Below are 22378 nucleotides of genomic sequence, written 5' to 3' on the forward strand. Positions count from 1 at the left end.
GCGACACATGCTAACAAAACTAAACAAAAAAGCTAGAAAAATATTTCAGCAAAATGAAAAAATTAATTGACCTAAATTTGCTAATTTTTTTCTGTGCCACAAAATAAGAGAAAACCACTCACTGCAAATCCTTTTTTTTTCATCTCGCATTTTCTTTCCTTCCTTCTCAATTGCTTTACTTGTTTTTCTTCGCTTTTTGTGTGCCGTGTTTTGTTTGTTTTCAACAAATTCGGCTGTTTCAATTATTTTCTGCGTTTTTCTTTCACTCTCTCTCTCTTTAAGTCTATCATGCTAGCGCTCTCGTTTTTTTTTCTTTCTTTTTGTGTGTCCGTTTTTTTTTATTTTTTGTTATTTGTTTAGTTTCTTCTTTTTCAAAATGGATCCAGCCATTGCAATTTTTTCTCCTGCATGTCCCTTTTCATCATGAAATCCCCCCACAAGGTCGGATTTCCAGTCTAATGGCACCATTTGTGACCAGTCATGTGTGGCCCTGACAGATTATGACTCCCAACATTGTGTGTTGCACATTTTTCGTTCGACTATTCCTCTTATGTCCGGATCGTCATTTTCTTGCGACTGTCGATGGGAACACGTGGTTTCATAAAGTAGAAATATAATAAATAAAACACAACACCAATGCATCACATACATATCTGTTGGAATCTGGGTGTGTGTGAAACTATAGTTCAACCTCCAGGCTAGGTTCGTCTGAAGTCGCCCCCACCCCAGCTACCAGAAGCTGCCCTTCCCTGATTTATTTGTTCTGTGGGTTTCTATTGTCATCGTCAAATCAAAAAGGCTCAATCTAAAAATACCTACAGATTCATTGTTTGATACTTCCCATGCCTTTGTTTGTTGGCAGACACTTCCTATTCCTTTGTCAATTGCTACCCCCCCCCCCCTCTCAGCACTTACTGACTCGGATCCACTTTATAGTATCACAATACTGCTTATCCAAAATGATGAAAAATCAACACAAGGATCATACATGACAATTCATATCAGGTTGGTGACTCTCTTTTGAAGCCTGTCCAGAAGTGAGAAACTAGTAGCAGATTCACCAGCTCAAATGTGACAATACTCCATACATGGGCGAATGGTGGCCTTGTCGAGGTACAGGATACTTTCAGGCATAAATAACTTTCTAGCACAGTAGAGAGAGCCCACCTTCTTTGTAGCAGCCCTGGCTATGCTCTCAGTGTATCTGTTTGAACTCATGTTCTCTGTGAACGTTAAGCCAAGGAGTTTGAAAGAAGTACTTTCAGATAATGTATCTTTAGCTATAGCTATTGGTGGCTGAGGTTTCTTGCAATTATTGAAAGAGACAAGCTTAATTAACTGCCAAAAGACACTTCTCTGTGGTTAAATTTTATATAACAATTATACAAATAGGAATTATGGTTAATGTAAATGTAGAAAATGCATTTATAATGCATTTTCTACATTTACATCTCAAGGAGAGAAGGAACAGTGAGAGGTTGGGACAAATGTAGAAGGGTGGGCTTAAAGGTCCATTGACCACTTATGGCCTTGCAAGTCAAATTCCTGCTAAATTGGGAATTGTAAATATTATTGGAAACTTGAAACATTAATGCTGTATACAAAAGAATCAGGCATCAACTTGTTATTCTTCCTTCTTTTGGCTTGAACATACCTATGCTCCTTACTGCTGGACAGATTGCCCTCTTGATATTTTACAGTGTAAGAAGAGTTGTAGTTTGTTGGACCAGCATCCAGAGCCTTCGCCAAAGTACCCGCCCAGTACCGGGTGACCAATCAGGACCCAGAGCTGCCAAATTGATGATGTCATTCACTGGATATTATTTGAGGAGTAAGAGGTACATTTTATGCAATACATTTTCATATAACTCTTAGTCACCTTCATCAGCATAATAATGTGACAAAAATAGTATTAAAAAAATCTGGAATAAATCTTAAAAATGGTAATTTCTAAGCTTTTGTGTTATTCAACCTTTTCAAAACCTTCAAACGTGGCAAAATATAATTTGTGTATTGATTTTTTTGCAGACTTATCCTCATCTTCATAGTTGTTGTTTCCTCATGTTTTGGCCAACTATTTCTCTGGCCTTCTTCAGGTGGTTAATCGCGACAAGATAGGAATGCTGAGTCTTGTAACTGCATCCCCAGTAATTACTGCCTTCCATAGTTGTTGTTGTCTCACAACGTTTTAGCCGATTAATACATTAGGCCTACTTTGGGTAGGATCTTCAGACAATGTTCACCTGGAACTGTAGAGACTCAACACCTCTATCCACTCTATCCTTGGGAGCCCATGGTGCAGTGGATAGAGGCGTTGAATCTAGTTGAGTTATACTCAATTGCCAGAACTTGTATTGAGGGCTAGTTATGCCCGGTTGTGTATGTAAGGTCCCAAACATTTTTTGTACAGCCATTTAGAATTGTCATAGACTCTTGAAAATTCAGTATGTTATGAGATAACTGACTAATTTTTATGATTTCAGGTTCAAATGAACAGCTACAGACTTCTATAATAGCCAGGCCTGCTGATTGCCACAGCTAGTGAATTTCAAAAATGCGATCTGGATGTGAGGACACTTTAGAAAAATGATATGCAATAAAATTCTGTTTTAAACTTGGAGAAAATACTACCGACTGGTTTTGGAACATCAGCATCATGAGAGGTGTAGGAGGAGTAAGAAAGTCAGAACACCAGTTGATTGGCCAAATAAAGAATTTCATGGATAAGGACTGTTGTGTGTCTATAGAGATAAGTGCACAGTTTGATGTCAGTATTGGAACTGTATGCACAATTATTTGTAAGGAACTGAAAATGCAGAAGATTTGCATGAATTCTCCATATTTGCTACAGATTATTAGACCAAGATGGGCATTGAAACAGTTTCTCACCCTCCTTAAAGTCCAGACCTTGCTCCCTGTGATTTAGCTCCAGGAAAACTTTAGAGGCTGTTGTTATGAGTCAATTGAAGAGATGAAAGAGGTTATGGTGACGAGAATCATTGACATGCTCACACAAGATGACTTCCATGGGGGCTTCCAAAAGTTGTTGGAACGGTACAAGTGCATTGCAGCTGGAGGAGATTACTTCGAAGGACACTAGAGTTTCATGTGTGTTCTATCAATAAAAGTGCCTATACGAAAAAAGTCTGGAAACTTATTTAAGACACCTCGTAAGTGCCAATCTAGTATCAATTAAAAGGAGTACTGTCATTTAGATTAGATTTAGATTACTGTTTGTCATTCTTTTTAAATATTTTGCTAATCTTTGTATTTAGCAGAAAATCTTTTGGTTTGAGAAATTCTTATTCATAATTAGATCATTGGAAATTCTATTCTTAATGAATTTTACTTAAAATATGCAATCTATAAATTTAAAATAAATTTTGAACACTTTGTCTTTCTAAAGAGGAAGAAGAAAATTTGTGAGGCAAATCCTTTTCACTAATTACTTACAAATAACATCTTGTACTTGTTCAAACTGTTTCATGCAAACATTGGAATTGCTTTGCAAATAGGTTTCCTCATCAGGTGTGAGTTTCTCTGATAATTTCTTCAATGCAGACAAGATTTCAACCGTTTGTTGTTTACACATATCAGCTGACAATTTACCAATTTTTGCATCTCGTTGTATCTTTTTTAAAATTGGAAAAACAAAAAATATGGTTGAAATTCAGAGCTTTTTAAAAAGAATTTAGAAAAATAGAAAAAACATGGAAAAATTAATGTATAAGACAAACAGAATCTTTTAATTCTTTCATCCTCTTAAAATTAAAATAATTTTCTCAAAATTCCAGAAATATCTGTAAAAGTTTTCATTCTGAAATTGGATTAAAATGACATTATATATTGTAATATCTATGACATCATAATTTGATCACCCTATGTGCAAAAAGGACTTATATATTTACTATTGGAAAACAAACTTCAAAGAAATAAAATAATGAAGCTTAAGAAAATAAAATGTTATAAAAAAAATAGTTTCAAAACTGAAGTTCTTGCATGGATTTCTTAATAAAATCAAAAAACATTGAATCTTATTGATCATAAAAAGAAATATTTAAAAACAAGAATGTTATTGCCATCTGTAACATTTCAAAACCATTTCTAGTAATCTAATTATATTTATAAAACGGTTTTTATCAAAAGAGAACAGAATTTGAAAGTAAAACAAAACTTAAAGATTTTATTTAAAAGTAAAATTTAAAAATTGAAAACGATGATACCATTTCTTATATTGCTAAACAGCATAATTACACAAAATTAAAAGTAAAATTTTTGCAAAGTTTTATCTAAATGAAAATTGAGTTAAAGATACTGTATGCAAATAATGACATCATTTAAATCATTTTGCAAAACTCACATTTTTCCAAATTTGTGTTCAAGAACTTTTCAAGCCTTACTTTCTTCATCTCCACACCACTGCCATATAAACAAGCCAAAACTAGGCTTCTATCACAGCAGTACATAGCTGTAAAAAGCCATATTCATTATTGAACCATACCTGGAGGCCTGAATATAGCATAGTCACCACCATTGTTACGTAACAACTTAGTATATTTTACCACAGACTTTATAACTCAAGCGTGTTACTTGATAGAAACTGTGGCTGCTTGCAGTAGTTGGATGCTGAAACTCTTTAGAAGCCACCACTTCCAGCCATTTCATTACAAATTATAGATCATTCATTTTCCCCTCATCTATAGTGTCATCAGCAAATATACTCTTCTTTGTTTGGACATCCATCAAGAACAATCTGGACTTTTCTCTTGTCGAGGAAGGAACTGATCATGAGTATTCATCCAGAAATACCACATAATCTAATTTTCATAAGAAGCCCTCCCTACCAAACTTTGTTAAAGGCTTTGGATATACCCTAGCTTCCAATATATGGTATATGCATTCAAAAATGATGCTTAAAAGTCCACAGAACAGACTTGTCTAAATCCATACTTACGAAAAGATTAAAAACTTCTTCTATTGAACTTGATATCATTACCCTACTCTTTCACATTTTACATCAGTGGTAAAAAAGTAATTGCATTCATTGACAGAGTATTATTACAAATATTAAAGGATTTGCTTTTAATAATCCATGCTAAGATACTTACTCATAAGAATTGTTTTATATCTAAAAATTTATTGTATGAAACTATATGATGTACTACCCCCTCCCACTTACTTAAGAGTTAATTGTAATACAAATCAAAAATGGCTTGTAATACAACATATGATTAAGCAACAATTAATAAGATTAAAATATTCCAAAAATTTGTATCAATTTATTTTTGACTAGAAGTGTATCGCCTTGCTGCATTATAAAATACACTTAAATATATTTTAATTCATGCAGATTTCATATATATTCACTATATTTTCATATTCATATTTTCAATAGAATGAATTCTGTATTGAATATTATATATATATCATACTGTATTGAATATTATATATATATCATACTGTATTGAATATTATATATATATCATACTGTATTGAATATTATATATATCATACTGTATTGAATATTATATATATATCATACTGTATTGAATATTATATATATATATCATACTGTTTGAATATTATATATATATCATACTGTATTGAATATTATATATATATCATACTGTATTGAATATTATATATATATCATACTGTATTGAATATTATATATATATATCATACTGTATTGAATATTATATATATCATACTGTATTGAATATTATATATATATCATACTGTATTGAATATTATATATATCATACTGTATTGAATATTATATATATATCATACTGTATTGAATATTATATATATCATACTGTATTGAATATTATATATATATCATACTGTATTGAATATTATATATATCATACTGTATTGAATATTATATATATATCATACTGTATTGAATATTATATATATATCATACTGTATTGAATATTATATATATATATCATACTGTTTGAATATTATATATATATCATACTGTATTGAATATTATATATATATCATACTGTATTGAATATTATATATATATCATACTGTATTGAATATTATATATATATCATACTGTATTGAATATTATATATATATATCATACTGTATTGAATATTATATATATATCATACTGTATTGAATATTATATATATCATACTGTATTGAATATTATATATATATCATACTGTATTGAATATTATATATATATCATACTGTATTGAATATTATATATATATCATACTGTATTGAATATTATATATATATCATACTGTATTGAATATTATATATATATCATACTGTATTGAATATTATATATATATATCATACTGTTTGAATATTATATATATATCATACTGTATTGAATATTATATATATCATATTGTATTGAATATTATATATATTATATTGTATTGAATATTATATATATGATACTGTATTGAATATTATATATATCATACTGTATTGAATATTATATATATCATACTGTATTGAATATTATATATATCATACTGTATTGAATATTATATATATAATACTGTATTGAATATTATATATATCATACTGTATTGAATATTATATATCATACTGTAATGATTATATATATATATCATACTGTATTGAATATTATATATATATCATACTGTATTGAATATTATATATATCATACTGTAATGATTATTATATATATCATACTGTATTGAATATTATATATATCATACTGCATTGAATATTATATATATCATACTGTATTGAATATTATATATATCATACTGTATTGAATATTATATATATATATCATACTGTATTGAATATCATATATATCATACTGTATTGAATATAATATATATCATACTGTATTGAATATTATATAAATCATACTGTATTGAATATTATATATATCATACTGTATTGAATATTATATACATCATACTGTATTGAATATTATATATATATATCATATTATATATTATATATATATCATATTATATATATCATACTGTATTAGATATTATATATATATATCATACTGTATTGAATATTATATATATCATACTGTAGTGAATATTATATATATCATACTGTATTGAATATTATATATATCATACTGTATTGAATATTATATATATATCATACTGTATTGACTATTATATATATATCATACTGTATTGAATATTATATATATCATACTGTATTGAATATTATATATATCATACTGTAATGATTATATATATATCATACTGTAATGATTATATATATATCATACTGTATTGAATATTATATATATATCATACTGTATTGAATATTATATATATCATACAGTAATGATTATTATATATATATATCATACTGTATTGAATATTATATATATCATACTGTATTGAATATTATATATATATCATACTGTATTGAATATTACATATATTATACTGTATTGAATATTATATATATCATACTGTATTGAATATTATATATATATCATACTGTATTGAATATTATATATATCATACTGTATTGAATATTATATATATCATACTGTATTGAATATTATATATATATCATACTGTATTGAATATTATATATATATCATACTGTATTGAATATTATATATATCATACTGTATTGAATATTATTTATATATCATATTGTATTGAATATTATATATATCATACTGTATTGAATATTATATATATCATACTGTAATGATTATATATATATCATACTGTATTGAATATTATATATATATCATACTATATTGAATATTATATATATCATACTGTAATGATTATTATATATATATCATACTGTATTGAACATTATATATCATACTGTATTTAATATTATATATATCATACTGTATTGAATATTATATATATCATACTGTATTGAATATTATATATATCATACTGTATTGATATTATATGTATAATACTGTATTGAATATTATATATATATTATACTGTATTGAATATTATATATATATCATACTGTATTCAATATTATATATATCATACTGTATTGAATATTATATATATATCATACTGTATTGAATGTTATATATTTATCATACTGTATTGAATATTATATACATCATACTGTATTGAATATTATATATATATATTACTGTATTGAATATTATATATATCATACTGTATTGAATATTATATATATCATACTGTATTGAATATTATATATATCATACTGTATTGAATATTATATATATATCATACTGTGTTGAATATTATATATATATCATACTGTGTTGAATATTATATATATATCATACTGTGTTGAATATTATATATATCATACTGTATTGAATATTATATATATCATACTGTGTTAAATATTATATATATATTATACTGTATTGAATATTATATATATTATACTGTATTGACTGTATTGAATATTATATATCATACTGTATTGAATATTATATATATTATACTGTATTGAATATTATATATATCATACTGTATTGATATTATATATATATCATACTGTATTGAATAGTATTTATATTATCCTGTATTGAATATGATATATATATCATACTGTATTGAATATTATATATATCATACTGTATTGAATATTATATATATCATACTGTATTGAATATTATATATATCATACTGTATTGAATATTATATATATATTATACTGTATTGAATAATATATATATCATACTGTATGGAATACTATATATATATCATACTGTATTGAATATTATATATATCATACTGTATGGAATATTATATATATATCATACTGTATTGAATATTATATATATATCATACTGTATTGAATATTACATATATATCATACTGTATTGAATATTATATATATATCATACTGTATTGAATATTATATATATTATGCTGTATTGAATATTATATATATTATACTGTATTGAATATTATATATATATCATACTGTATTAAATATTATATATATCATACTGTATTGAATATTATATTTATCATACTGTATTGAATATTATATATATCATACCGTATATATCATACTGTATGGAATATTATGTATATATCATACTGTATTGAATATTACATATACATCATACTGTATTGAATATTATATATATATCATACTGTATTGAATATTATATATATCATACTGTATTAAATAATATATATATATCATACTGTATTGAATATTATATATATCATACTATATTGAATATTATATATATCATACCGTATTGAATATTATATATATCATACTGTATTGAATATTATATATATATCATACTGTATTGAATATTATATATATTATACTGTATTGAATATTATATATATCATACTGTATTGAATATTATATATATCATACTGTATTGAATATTATACATATCATACTGTATTGAATATTATATATATCATACTTTATTGAATATCATATATATATCATACTGTATTGAATATTATATATATCATACTGTATTGAATATTATATATATCATACTGTATTGAATATTATTTATATATCATATTGTATTGAATATTATATATATCATACTGTATTGAATATTATATATATCATACTGTAATGATTATATATATATCATACTGTATTGAATATTATATATATATCATACTGTATTGAATATTATATATATCATACTGTAATGATTATTATATATATATCATACTGTATTGAATATTATATATATCATACTGTATTTAATATTATATATATCATACTGTATTGAATATTATATATATCATACTGTATTGAATATTATATATATCATACTGTATTGATATTATATATATATAATACTGTATTGAATATTATATATATAATACTGTATTGAATATTATATATATATCATACTGTATTGAATATTATATATATCATACTGTATTGAATATTATATATATATATCATACTCTATTGAATATTATATATATATATCATACTCTATTGAATATTATATATATAATACTGTATTGAATATTATATAAATCATACTGTATTGAATATTATACATATCATACTGTATTGAATATTATACATATCATACTGTATTGAATATTATATATATATCATACTGTATTGAATATTATATATATCATACTGTATTGAATATTATATATATCATACTGTATCGAATATTATATATATCATACTGTATTGAATATTATATATCATACTGTATTGAATATTATATATATCATACTGTATTGAATATTATATATATCATACTGTATTGAATATTATATATATCATACTGTATTGAATATTATATATATCATACTCTATTGAATATTATATATATCATACTCTATTGAATATTATATATATCATACTCTATTGAATATTATATATATCATACTCTTTTGAATATTATATATATCATACTCTATTGAATATTATATATATCATACTCTTTTGAATATTATATATATCATACTCTATTGAATATTTTATATATATCATACTGTATTAAATATTATATATATCATACTGTATTTAATATTATATATATCATACTCTTTTGAATATTATATATATCATACTGTATTGAATATTATATATATTATGCTGTATTGAATATTATATATATTATACTGTATTGAATATTATATATATTATACTGCATTGAATATTACATATTTTATACTGTATTGAATATTATATATATCATACTGTATTGAATATTATATATATTATACCTATTGAATATTATATATATTATACTGTATTGAATATTATATATATTATACTGTAGTAATTGTCTGTATTTTTGAGATGAGGTGTTTTCATTGATTGAGATTGTCGGACTGACTTCCTCATCTTGGTTGTTGTAGTTACAACATTTCATCAGGTGTTTTGTATCGAACTGAGGAATCGTTTGTTAGGAGTCTTGAACCCAACCCAGATGTATTCATGTGTTCAGACTCCAGCTAGGCTCTGGGACATTGTTGCTGATTCTCTGTTTTGAATGTTACTTTTCACTGCTTTCATTCAGGATTGAACTCAGCACCTTTGGGTAACTGTAAACTTTGATACAACGTCTAGGACCACTTGTCACTGGGACAATTCTCAGTTGGTTTTTGTTAATGCTAAACCTATGTTGTTATTCAAGGTTTTCTCTATCAGAGGTGTCCAAATTGCATTCAGCTCTACGCTTGGTTTACTCAGTAGGTTGTTATGTCCGAGCATGTGAGCTGTTTCTTTAAGTTTTCTCACTTTCCATTGGGTCTCTCTGTTTATTATTTTTACTTCATCCCATAGGGGGCGATGATACCCCCTCTCCATCCAGACATGGTTGGCTATACCCGATTTTTCCATCTCCCCTTTAGTTACCGCTTTTCGGTGTTCTTCCACCCTTACTTTAAGGGGGCGGCATGTTTCACCCTTGTAAACCTTTCTGCAACTGCATGGGATGGAGTATATGCAGTTCTTGGTCATGTTCTCCTCCATGTGCGGCTTCACTTGTACCAGGTGTCGTCTGAGTGTTGACCCTAACCCCCTATTTATGGCCGCTAACATGCAAGAATTCCAACAACGCGAGCCTATACATTGGTGACTTTAACAGCCATAGTACCACTTGGGGATACAATGAGACAAACAGTGATGGAGAAGCAGTTGAGGCATGGACTGCTGCAAATGAACTCAAACTTCTCCACGATGCAAAGGATCACAAATCCTTCCAAAGTGCCCATTGGAGATGGGGATATTACCATGATCTAGCATTTATTTCATCAAAGCACTATGGAAACCTAGAAAAAATTGTGGGAAGCCCAATGTCAAAAACTCAACACTGACCCATATTTATTGATATAAGACCTATCATTAGGCCACAGAAACCCCAGACTAGGCCACGGTTCAATTTCCATAAGGCCAACTGGGAAGGCTATACCTCTAACCTAGAACAAGCCATCAACACTCATCAGGTGAATACAACAACTTCCAATCCCTGATTTGGAAAATAGCCAGGAAAAACATTCCAAGAGGGTGAAGGAAAACGTACATCCCTGGTCTAATAGAACCAAATAAAGCACAGTATGAGGAATATATCCAAGCTTATAATGAAGACCATTTGCTGAAAACACGTTAGAGCTCGAAGAGAATTTGCTTGCTTCCATCAGTAGCGAACACAAGAGCGCTGGCAAGAAGTCATAAGTAACATCGATATGGCACACAATAGCAAAAAAGCCTGGATGACAATAAAAAAGTTAAACTCAGAAAAAGCTCCTCAGTAGTGGATTGCAGCCGTGACATCCAACTTGAAATAAAGAGGGATAAATAAAGAGGGATTAATAAAGAGGGATAAATAAAGAGGGATAAATAAAGTGGGATTAATAAAAAGGGATAAATAAGGTGGGATAAAGTGGGATAAATAAAGAGGGATGAACAAAGTGGCACAAATAAAGAGGGATAAATAAAGTGGGATAAATAAAGACAGATAAATAAAGAGGTATAAATAAAGAGGGATTAATAAAGAGGGATAAACAAAGAGGGATAAATAAAGTGGGATAAATCAAGAGGGATTAATAAAGAGGGATAAATAAAATGGGATAAATAAAGAGGGATAAATAAAGTGGGATAAATAAAGTGGGATAAATAAAGAGGGATAAATAAAGAGGGGTAAATAAAGTGGGATAAATAAGGTGGGATAAACAAAGAGGGATAAATAAAGAGGGATTAATAAAGAGGGATAAATAAAGAGGGATAAATAAAGAGGGATTAATAAAGAGGGATAAAAAAAGTGGGATAAATAAGGTGGGTTAAAAAAAGAGGGAAAAATAAAGTGGGATAAATAAAGTGGGATAAATAAAGAGGGATAAATAAAGTGGGATAAATAAGGAGGGATAAAATAAGTGGCATAAATAAAGAAGGATAAATAAAGAGGGGTAAATAAAGTGGGATAAACAAGGTGGGATAAATAAAGAGGGATAAAGTGGGATAAATAAAGATGGATAAACAAAGTGGCATAAATAAAGAGGGATAAATAAAGTGGGATAAATAAAGTGGGATAAATAAAGAGGGATAAATAAAGAGGGATAAATAAAGTGGGAAAAATAAAGAGAGATAAATAAAGTGGGATAAATAAAGAGGGATAAATAAAGTGGGATAAATAAAGAAGGATGAATAAAGAGGGATAAATAAAGTGGGATAAATAAAGAGGGATAAATAAAGTGGGATGAATAAAGTGGGATAAAAAAAAAGTGGGATAAATAAAGTGGGATAAATAAAGAGGGATAAATAAAGAGGGATTAATAAAGAGGGATAAATAAAGAGGGATAAATAAAGTGGGATTAATAAAGAGGGATAAATAAAGAGGGATTAATAAAGAGGGATTAATAAAGAGGGATAAATAAAGAGGGATAAATAAAGAGGGATAAATAAAGAGGGATAAATAAGGTGGGATAAATAAGGTGGGATAAATAAAGTGGTATAAATAAAGAGGGATGAATAAAGTGGGATAAATAAAGAGGGATGAATAAAGTGGGATAAATAAAGAGGGATAAATAAAGTGGGATAAATAAAGAGGGATAAATAAAGTGGGATAAATAAAGGGGGGTAAATAAAGTGGGATAAATAAGGTGGGATAAATAAAGAGGGATAAAGTGGGATAAATAAAGATGGATAAACAAAGTGGCATAAATAAAGAGAAATAAATAAAGTTGGATAAATAAAGTGGGATAAATAAAGAGGGATATATAAAGAGCGATAAATAAAGTGGGAAAAATAAAGAGAGATAAATAAAGTTGGATTAATAAAGAGGGATAAATAAAGTGGGATAAATAAAGAGGGATGAATAAAGAAGGATAAATAAAGTGGGATAAATAAAGAGGGATAAATAAAGTGGGATGAATAAAGTGGGATGAATAAAGTGGGATAAAAAAAATTGGGATAAATAAAGTGGGATAAATAAAGAGGGATAAATAAAGTGAGATAAATAAAGAGGGATTAATAAAGAGGGATAAATAAAGAGGGATAAATAAAGTGGGATTAATAAAGAGGGATAAATAAAGAGGGATTAATAAAGAGGGATAAATAAAGAGGGATAAAGTGGGATAAATAAAGATGGATAAACAAAGTGGCATAAATAAAGAGAAATAAATAAAGTGGGATAAATAAAGTGGGATAAATAAAGAGGCATAAATAAAGAGGGATAAATAAAGTGGGAAAAATAAAGAGAGATAAATAAAGTGGGCTAAATAAAGAGGGATAAATAAAGTGGGATAAATAAAGAGGGATGAATAAAGAGGGATAAATAAAGTGGGATAAATAAAGAGGGATAAATAAAGTGGGATGAATAAAGTGGGATAAAAAAAGTGGGATAAATAAAGTGGGATAAATAAAGAGGGATAAATAAAGTGGGATAAATAAAGAGGGATTAATAAAGAGGGATAAATAAAGTAGGATTAATAAACAGGGATAAATAAAGAGGGATTAATAAAGAGGGATAAATAAAGAGGGATAAATAAAGAGGGATAAATAAAGTGGGATAAATAAGGTGGGATAAATAAAGTGGGATAATCAAGGTGGGATAAATAAAGTGGTATAAATAAAGAGGGATGAATAAAGTGGGATAAATAAAGAGGGATGGATAAAGTGGGATAAATAAAGAGGGATAAATAAAGAGGGATAAATAAAGTGGGATAAATAAAGAGGGATAAATAAAGTGGGATGAATAAAGTGGGATAAAAAAAAAGTGGGATGAATAAAGTGGGATAAATAAAGAGGGATAAATAAAGAGGGATTAATAAAGAGGGATAAATAAAGAGGGATAAATAAAGTGGGATTAATAAAGAGGGATAAATAAAGAGGGATAAATAAAGAGGGATAAATAAAGTGGGATAAATAAGGTGGGATAAATAAAGTGGGATAAATAAAGAGGGATAAATAAAGAGGGGTAAATAAAGTGGGATAAATAAGGTGGGATAAACAAAGAGGGATAAATAAAGAGGGATTAATAAAGAGGGATGAATAAAGAGGGATAAATAAAGAGGGATTAATAAAAAGGGATAAATAAAGTGGGATAAATAAGGTGGGTTAAATAAAGAGGGAAAAATATAGTGGGATAAATAAAGTGGGATAAATAAAGAGGGATAAATAAAAATAAAGTGGGATAAATAAAGAGGGATAAACAAAGTGGCATAAATAAAGAAGGATAAATAAAGAGGGGTAAATAAAGTGGGATAAATAAGGTGGGATATATAAAGAGGGATAAAGTGGGATAAATAAAGATGGATAAACAAAGTGGCATAAATAAAGAGGGTTAAATAAAGTGGGATAAATAAAGTGGGATAAATAAAGAGGGATAAATAAAGAGGGATAAATAAAGTGGGAAAAATAAAGAGAGATAAATAAAGTGGGATAAATAAAGAGGGATAAATAAAGTGGGATAAATAAAGAGGGATGAATAAAGAGGGATAAATTAAGTGGGATAAATAAAGAGGGATAAATAAAGTGGGATGAATAAAGTGGGATAAAAAAAAAGTGGGATAAATAAAGTGGGATAAATAAAGAGGGATAAATAAAGAGGGATAAATAAAGAGGGATAAATAAAGAGGGATAAATAAAGTGGGATTAATAAAGAGGGATAAATAAAGAGGGATTAATAAAGAGGTATTAATAAAGAGGGATAAATAAAGAGGGATAAAAAAAGAGGGATAAATAAAGTGGGATAAATAAGGTGGGATAAATAAAGTGGGATAAATAAGGTGGGATAAATAAAGTGGTATAAATAAAGAGGGATGAATAAAGTGGGATAAATAAAGAGGGATGAATAAAGTGGGATAAATAAAGAGGGATAAATAAAGTGGGATGAATAAAGAGGGATAAATAAAGAGGGATTAATAAAGTGGGATAAATAAGGTGGGTTAAATAAAGAGGGATAAAGTAGGAAAAATAAAGAGGGATAAACAAAGTGGCATAAATAAAGAGGGATTAATAAAGTGGGATAAATAAAGAGGGATAAATAAAGTGGGATAAATAAAGAGGGATATATAAAGAGCGATAAATAAAGTGGGAAAAATAAAGAGAGATAAATAAAGTGGGATTAATAAAGAGGGATAAATAAAGTGGGATAAATAAAGAGGGATGAATAAAGAGGGATAAATAAAGTGGGATAAATAAAGAGGGATAAATAAAGTGGGATGAATAAAGTGGGATGAATAAAGTGGGATGAAAAAAATTGGGATAAATAAAGTGGGATAAATAAAGAGGGATAAATAAAGTGGGATAAATAAAGAGGGATTAATAAAGAGGGATAAAAAAAGAGGGATAAATAAAGTGGGATTAATAAAGAGGGATAAATAAAGAGGGATTAATAAAGAGGGATAAATAAAGAGGGATAAAGTGGGATAAATAAAGATGGATAAACAAAGTGGCATAAATAAAGAGAAATAAATAAAGTGGGATAAATAAAGTGGGATAAATAAAGAGGGATAAATAAAGTGGGAAAAATAAAGAGAGATAAATAAAGTGGGATAAATAAAGAGGGATAAATAAAGTGGGATAATTAAAGAGGGATAAATAAAGAGGGATGAATAAAGAGGGATAAAAAAAGTGGGATAAATAAAGAGGGATGAATAAAGTGGGATGAATAAAGTGGGATAAAAAAGTGGGATAAATAAAGTGGGATAAATAAAGAGGGATAAATAAAGTGGGATAAATAAAGAGGGATTAATAAAGAGGGATAAATAAAGAGGGATAAATAAAGTGGGAAAAATAAAGAGAGATAAATAAAGTGGGATAAATAAAGAGGGATAAATAAAGTGGGATAAATAAAGAAGGATGAATAAAGAGGGATAAATAAAGTGGGATAAATAAAGAGGGATAAATAAAGTGGGATGAATAAAGTGGGATAAAAAAAAAGTGGGATAAATAAAGTGGGATAAATAAAGAGGGATAAATAAAGAGGGATTAATAAAGAGGGATAAATAAAGAGGGATAAATAAAGTGGGATTAATAAAGAGGGATAAATAAAGAGGGATTAATAAAGAGGGATTAATAAAGAGGGATAAATAAAGAGGGATAAATAAAGAGGGATAAATAAAGTGGGATAAATAAGGTGGGATAAATAAGGTGGGATAAATAAAGTGGTATAAATAAAGAGGGATGAATAAAGTGGGATAAATAAAGAGGGATGAATAAAGTGGGATAAATAAAGAGGGATAAATAAAGTGGGATAAATAAAGAGGGATAAATAAAGTGGGATAAATAAAGAGGGGTAAATAAAGTGGGATAAATAAGGTGGGATAAATAAAGAGGGATAAAGTGGGATAAATAAAGATGGATAAACAAAGTGGCATAAATAAAGAGAAATAAATAAAGTTGGATAAATAAAGTGGGATAAATAAAGAGGGATATATAAAGAGCGATAAATAAAGTGGGAAAAATAAAGAGATAAATAAAGTTGGATTAATAAAGAGGGATAAATAAAGTGGGATAAATAAAGAGGGATGAATAAAGAAGGATAAATAAAGTGGGATAAATAAAGAGGGATAAATAAAGTGGGATGAATAAAGTGGGATGAATAAAGTGGGATAAAAAAAATTGGGATAAATAAAGTGGAATAAATAAAGAGGGATAAATAAAGTGAGATAAATAAAGAGGGATTAATAAAGAGGGATAAATAAAGAGGGATAAATAAAGTGGGATTAATAAAGAGGGATAAATAAAGAGGGATTAATAAAGAGGGATAAATAAAGAGGGATAAAGTGGGATAAATAAAGATGGATAAACAAAGTGGCATAAATAAAGAGAAATAAATAAAGTGGGATAAATAAAGTGGGATAAATAAAGAGGGATAAATAAAGAGGGATAAATAAAGTGGGAAAAATAAAGAGAGATAAATAAAGTGGGCTAAATAAAGAGGGATAAATAAAGTGGGATAAATAAAGAGGGATGAATAAAGAGGGATAAATAAAGTGGGATAAATAAAGAGGGATAAATAAAGTGGGATGAATAAAGTGGGATAAAAAAAGTGGGATAAATAAAGTGGGATAAATAAAGAGGGATAAATAAAGTGGGATAAATAAAGAGGGATTAATAAAGAGGGATAAATAAAGAGGGATAAATAAAGTAGGATTAATAAACAGGGATAAATAAAGAGGGATTAATAAAGAGGGATAAATAAAGAGGGATAAATAAAGAGGGATAAATAAAGTGGGATAAATAAGGTGGGATAAATAAAGTGGGATAATCAAGGTGGGATAAATAAAGTGGTATAAATAAAGAGGGATGAATAAAGTGGGATAAATAAAGAGGGATGGATAAAGTGGGATAAATAAAGAGGGATAAATAAAGAGGGATAAATAAAGTGGGATAAATAAAGAGGGATAAATAAAGTGGGATGAATAAAGTGGGATAAAAAAAAAGTGGGATGAATAAAGTGGGATAAATAAAGAGGGATAAATAAAGAGGGATTAATAAAGAGGGATAAATAAAGAGGGATAAATAAAGTGGGATTAATAAAGAGGGATAAATAAAGAGGGATAAATAAAGAGGGATAAATAAAGTGGGATAAATAAGGTGGCATAAATAAAGTGGGATAAATAAAGAGGGATAAATAAAGAGGGGTAAATAAAGTGGGATAAATAAGGTGGGATAAACAAAGAGGGATAAATAAAGAGGGATTAATAAAGAGGGATGAATAAAGAGGGATAAATAAAGAGGGATTAATAAAAAGGGATAAATAAAGTGGGATAAATAAGGTGGGTTAAATAAAGAGGGATAAATAAAGTGGGATAAATAAAGTGGGATAAATAAAGAGGGATAAATAAAAATAAAGTGGGATAAATAAAGAGGGATAAACAAAGTGGCATAAATAAAGAAGGGTAAATAAAGAGGGGTAAATAAAGTGGGATAAATAAGGTGGGATATATAAAGAGGGATAAAGTGGGATAAATAAAGATGGATAAACAAAGTGGCATAAATAAAGAGGGATAAATAAAGTGGGATAAATAAAGTGGGATAAATAAAGAGGGATAAATAAAGAGGGATAAATAAAGTGGGAAAAATAAAGAGAGATAAATAAAGTGGGATAAATAAAGAGGGATAAATAAAGTGGGATAAATAAAGAGGGATGAATAAAGAGGGATAAATTAAGTGGGATAAATAAAGAGGGATAAATAAAGTGGGATGAATAAAGTGGGATAAAAAAAAGTGGGATAAATAAAGTGGGATAAATAAAGAGGGATAAATAAAGAGGGATTAATAAAGAGGGATAAATAAAGAGGGATAAATAAAGTGGGATTAATAAAGAGGGATAAATAAAGAGGGATTAATAAAGAGGTATTAATAAAGAGGGATAAATAAAGAGGGATAAAAAAAGAGGGATAAATAAAGTGGGATAAATAAGGTGGGATAAATAAAGTGGGATAAATAAGGTGGGATAAATAAAGTGGTATAAATAAAGTGGGATGAATAAAGTGGGATAAATAAAGAGGGATGAATAAAGTGGGATAAATAAAGAGGGATAAATAAAGTGGGATAAATAAAGAGGGATAAATAAAGAGGGATTAATAAAGTGGGATAAATAAGGTGGGTTAAATAAAGAGGGATAAAGTAGGAAAAATAAAGAGGGATAAACAAAGTGGCATAAATAAAGAGGGATTAATAAAGTGGGATAAATAAAGAGGGATAAATAAAGTGGGATAAATAAAGAGGGATATATAAAGAGCGATAAATAAAGTGGGAAAATAAAGAGAGATAAATAAAGTGGGATTAATAAAGAGGGATAAATAAAGTGGGATAAATAAAGAGGGATGAATAAAGAGGGATAAATAAAGTGGGATAAATAAAGAGGGATAAATAAAGTGGGATGAATAAAGTGGGATGAATAAAGTGGGATGAATAAAGTGGGATAAAAAAAGTGGGATAAATAAAGTGGGATAAATAAAGAGGGATAAATAAAGTGGGATAAATAAAGAGGGATTAATAAAGAGGGATAAATAAAGTAGGATTAATAAACAGGGATAAATAAAGAGGGATTAATAAAGAGGGATAAATAAAGAGGGATAAATAAAGAGGGATAAATAAAGTGGGATAAATAAGGTGGGATAAATAAAGTGGGATAATCAAGGTGGGATAAATTAAGTGGTATAAATAAAGAGGGATGAATAAAGTGGGATAAATAAAGTGGGAAAAATAAAGAGAGATAAATAAAGTGGGATAAATAAAGAGGGATAAATAAAGTGGGATAATTAAAGAGGGATAAATAAAGAGGGATGAATAAAGAGGGATAAAAAAAGTGGGATAAATAAAGAGGGATGAATAAAGTGGGATGAATAAAGTGGGATAAAAAAGTGGGATAAATAAAGTGGGATAAATAAAGAGGGATAAATAAAGTGGGATAAATAAAGAGGGATTAATAAAGAGGGATAAATAAAGAGGGATAAATAAAGTGGGATTAATAAACAGGGATAAATAAAGAGGGATAAATAAAGAGGGATAAATAAAGAGGGATAAATAAAGTGGGATAAATAAGGAGGGATAAATAAAGTGGGATAATCAAGGTGGGATAAATAAAGTGGTATAAATAAAGAGGGATGAATAAAGTGGGATAAATAAAGAGGGATGAATAAAGTGGGATAAATAAAGAGGGATAAATAAAGAGGGATAAATAAAGTGGGATAAATAAAGAGGGATAAATAAAGTGGGACGAATAAAGTGGGATAAAAAAGTGGGATAAATAAAGTGGGATAAATAAAGAGGGATGAATAAAGTGGGATAAATAAAGAGGGATTAATAAAGAGGGATAAATAAAGAGGGATAAATAAAGTGGGATTAATAAAGAGGGATAAATAAAGAGGGATTAATAAAGAGGGATAAATAAAGAGGGATAAATAAAGAGGGATAAATAAAGTGCGATAAATAAGGTGGGATAAATAAAGTGGGATAAATAAGGTGGGATAAATAAAGTGGGATAAATAAGGTCGGATAAATAAAGTGGTATAAATAAAGAGGGATGAATAAAGTGTGATAAATAAAGAGGGATGAATAAAGTGGGATAAATAAAGAGGGATAAACAAAGTGGGATAAATAAAGAGGGATAAATAAAGAGGGATAAATAAAGAGGGATGAATAATGTGGGATAAATAAAGAGGGGTAAATAAAGTGGGATAAATAACGTGGGATAAATAAAAAGGGATAAAGTGGGATAAATAAAGATGGATAAACAAAGTGGCATAAATAAAGAGAAATAAATAAAGTGGGATAAATAAAGTGGGATAAAAAAAGAGGGATAAATAAAGAGGGATAAATAAAGTGGGATAAATAAAGTGGGATAAATAAAGAGGGATAAATAAAGAGGGATAAATAAGGAGGGATGAATAAAGAGGGATAAATAAAGTGGGATAAATAAAGAGGGATAAATAAAGAGGGATAAATAAAGTGGGACGAATAAAGTGGGATAAAAAAAGTGGGATAAATAAAGTGGGATAAATAAAGAGGGATAAATAAAGTGGGATAAATAAAGTGGGATAAATAAAGAGGGATAAATAAGGTGGGATAAATAAAGAGGGATTAATAAAGAGGGATAAATAAAGAGGGATAATAAAGTGGATTAATAAAGAGGGATAAATAAAGAGGGATTAATAAAGAGGGATAAATAAAGAGGGATAAATAAAGAGGGATAAATAAAGTGCGATAAATAAGGTGGGATAAATAAAGTGGGGATAAATAAGGTGGGATGAATAAAGTGGGATAAATAAGGTGGGATAAATAAAAGTGGTATAAATAAAGAGGGATGAATAAAGTGTGATAAATAAAGAGGGATGAATAAAGTGGGGACACCACAACAACCACCCAAACAAACCACCCAAAAAACACCCACAAACAAACACCCCCAAACAAACACCCCCAAACAAACACCCACAAACACAAACAACCACCAAACAAACACCCACAAACAAACACCCCAAACAAACCAAACCCACAAACAAAAACACCCAAATACAACACCCCACAAACAAACACCCACAAACAACCACCAAACAAACACCCACAAACAAACACCCAAAACAAACACCCACAAACAAACACCCCAAACAACACCCCAAACAAACACCCCCAAACAAACACCCCAAACAAACACCCCCAAACAAACACCCACAAACAAACACCCCAAACAAACACCCACAAACAAACACCCCCCAAACAAACACCAAAACAAACACCCCCAAAAAACCCCACAAAAACACCCCAAACAAACACCCCCAAACAAACACACCCCAAACAAACACCCCCAACAAACACCCCAAACAAACACCCAAACAACACCCACAAACAAACACCCCCAAACAAACACCACCAAAAAACACCCCACAAACAACACCCCCCAAACAAACACCACAAACAAACACCCCCAAACAAACACCCCCAAACAAACACCCCCAAA

At 28.3% G+C, this 22378-nt stretch overlaps 1 protein-coding gene across 1 annotated transcript in view; it reads right to left on the minus strand.

Annotated features, from left to right (window-relative positions):
- Positions 1-22378, minus strand: part of LOC145268940 (protein LZIC-like) — a 264815-nt gene that overhangs the window by 9010 nt on the left and 233427 nt on the right. The window contains exon 4 of the mRNA XM_080124590.1: positions 3454-3631. Coding sequence (XP_079980716.1) covers positions 3454-3631 — 178 coding nt within the window. The remainder of the gene's footprint in view (positions 1-3453; positions 3632-22378) is intronic.

Source organism: Euprymna scolopes, chromosome 4 (genome assembly GCF_053919585.1).
Source record: "Euprymna scolopes isolate OS-2025 chromosome 4, ASM5391958v1, whole genome shotgun sequence".
Lineage (NCBI taxonomy): Eukaryota > Metazoa > Mollusca > Cephalopoda > Sepiida > Sepiolidae > Euprymna > Euprymna scolopes.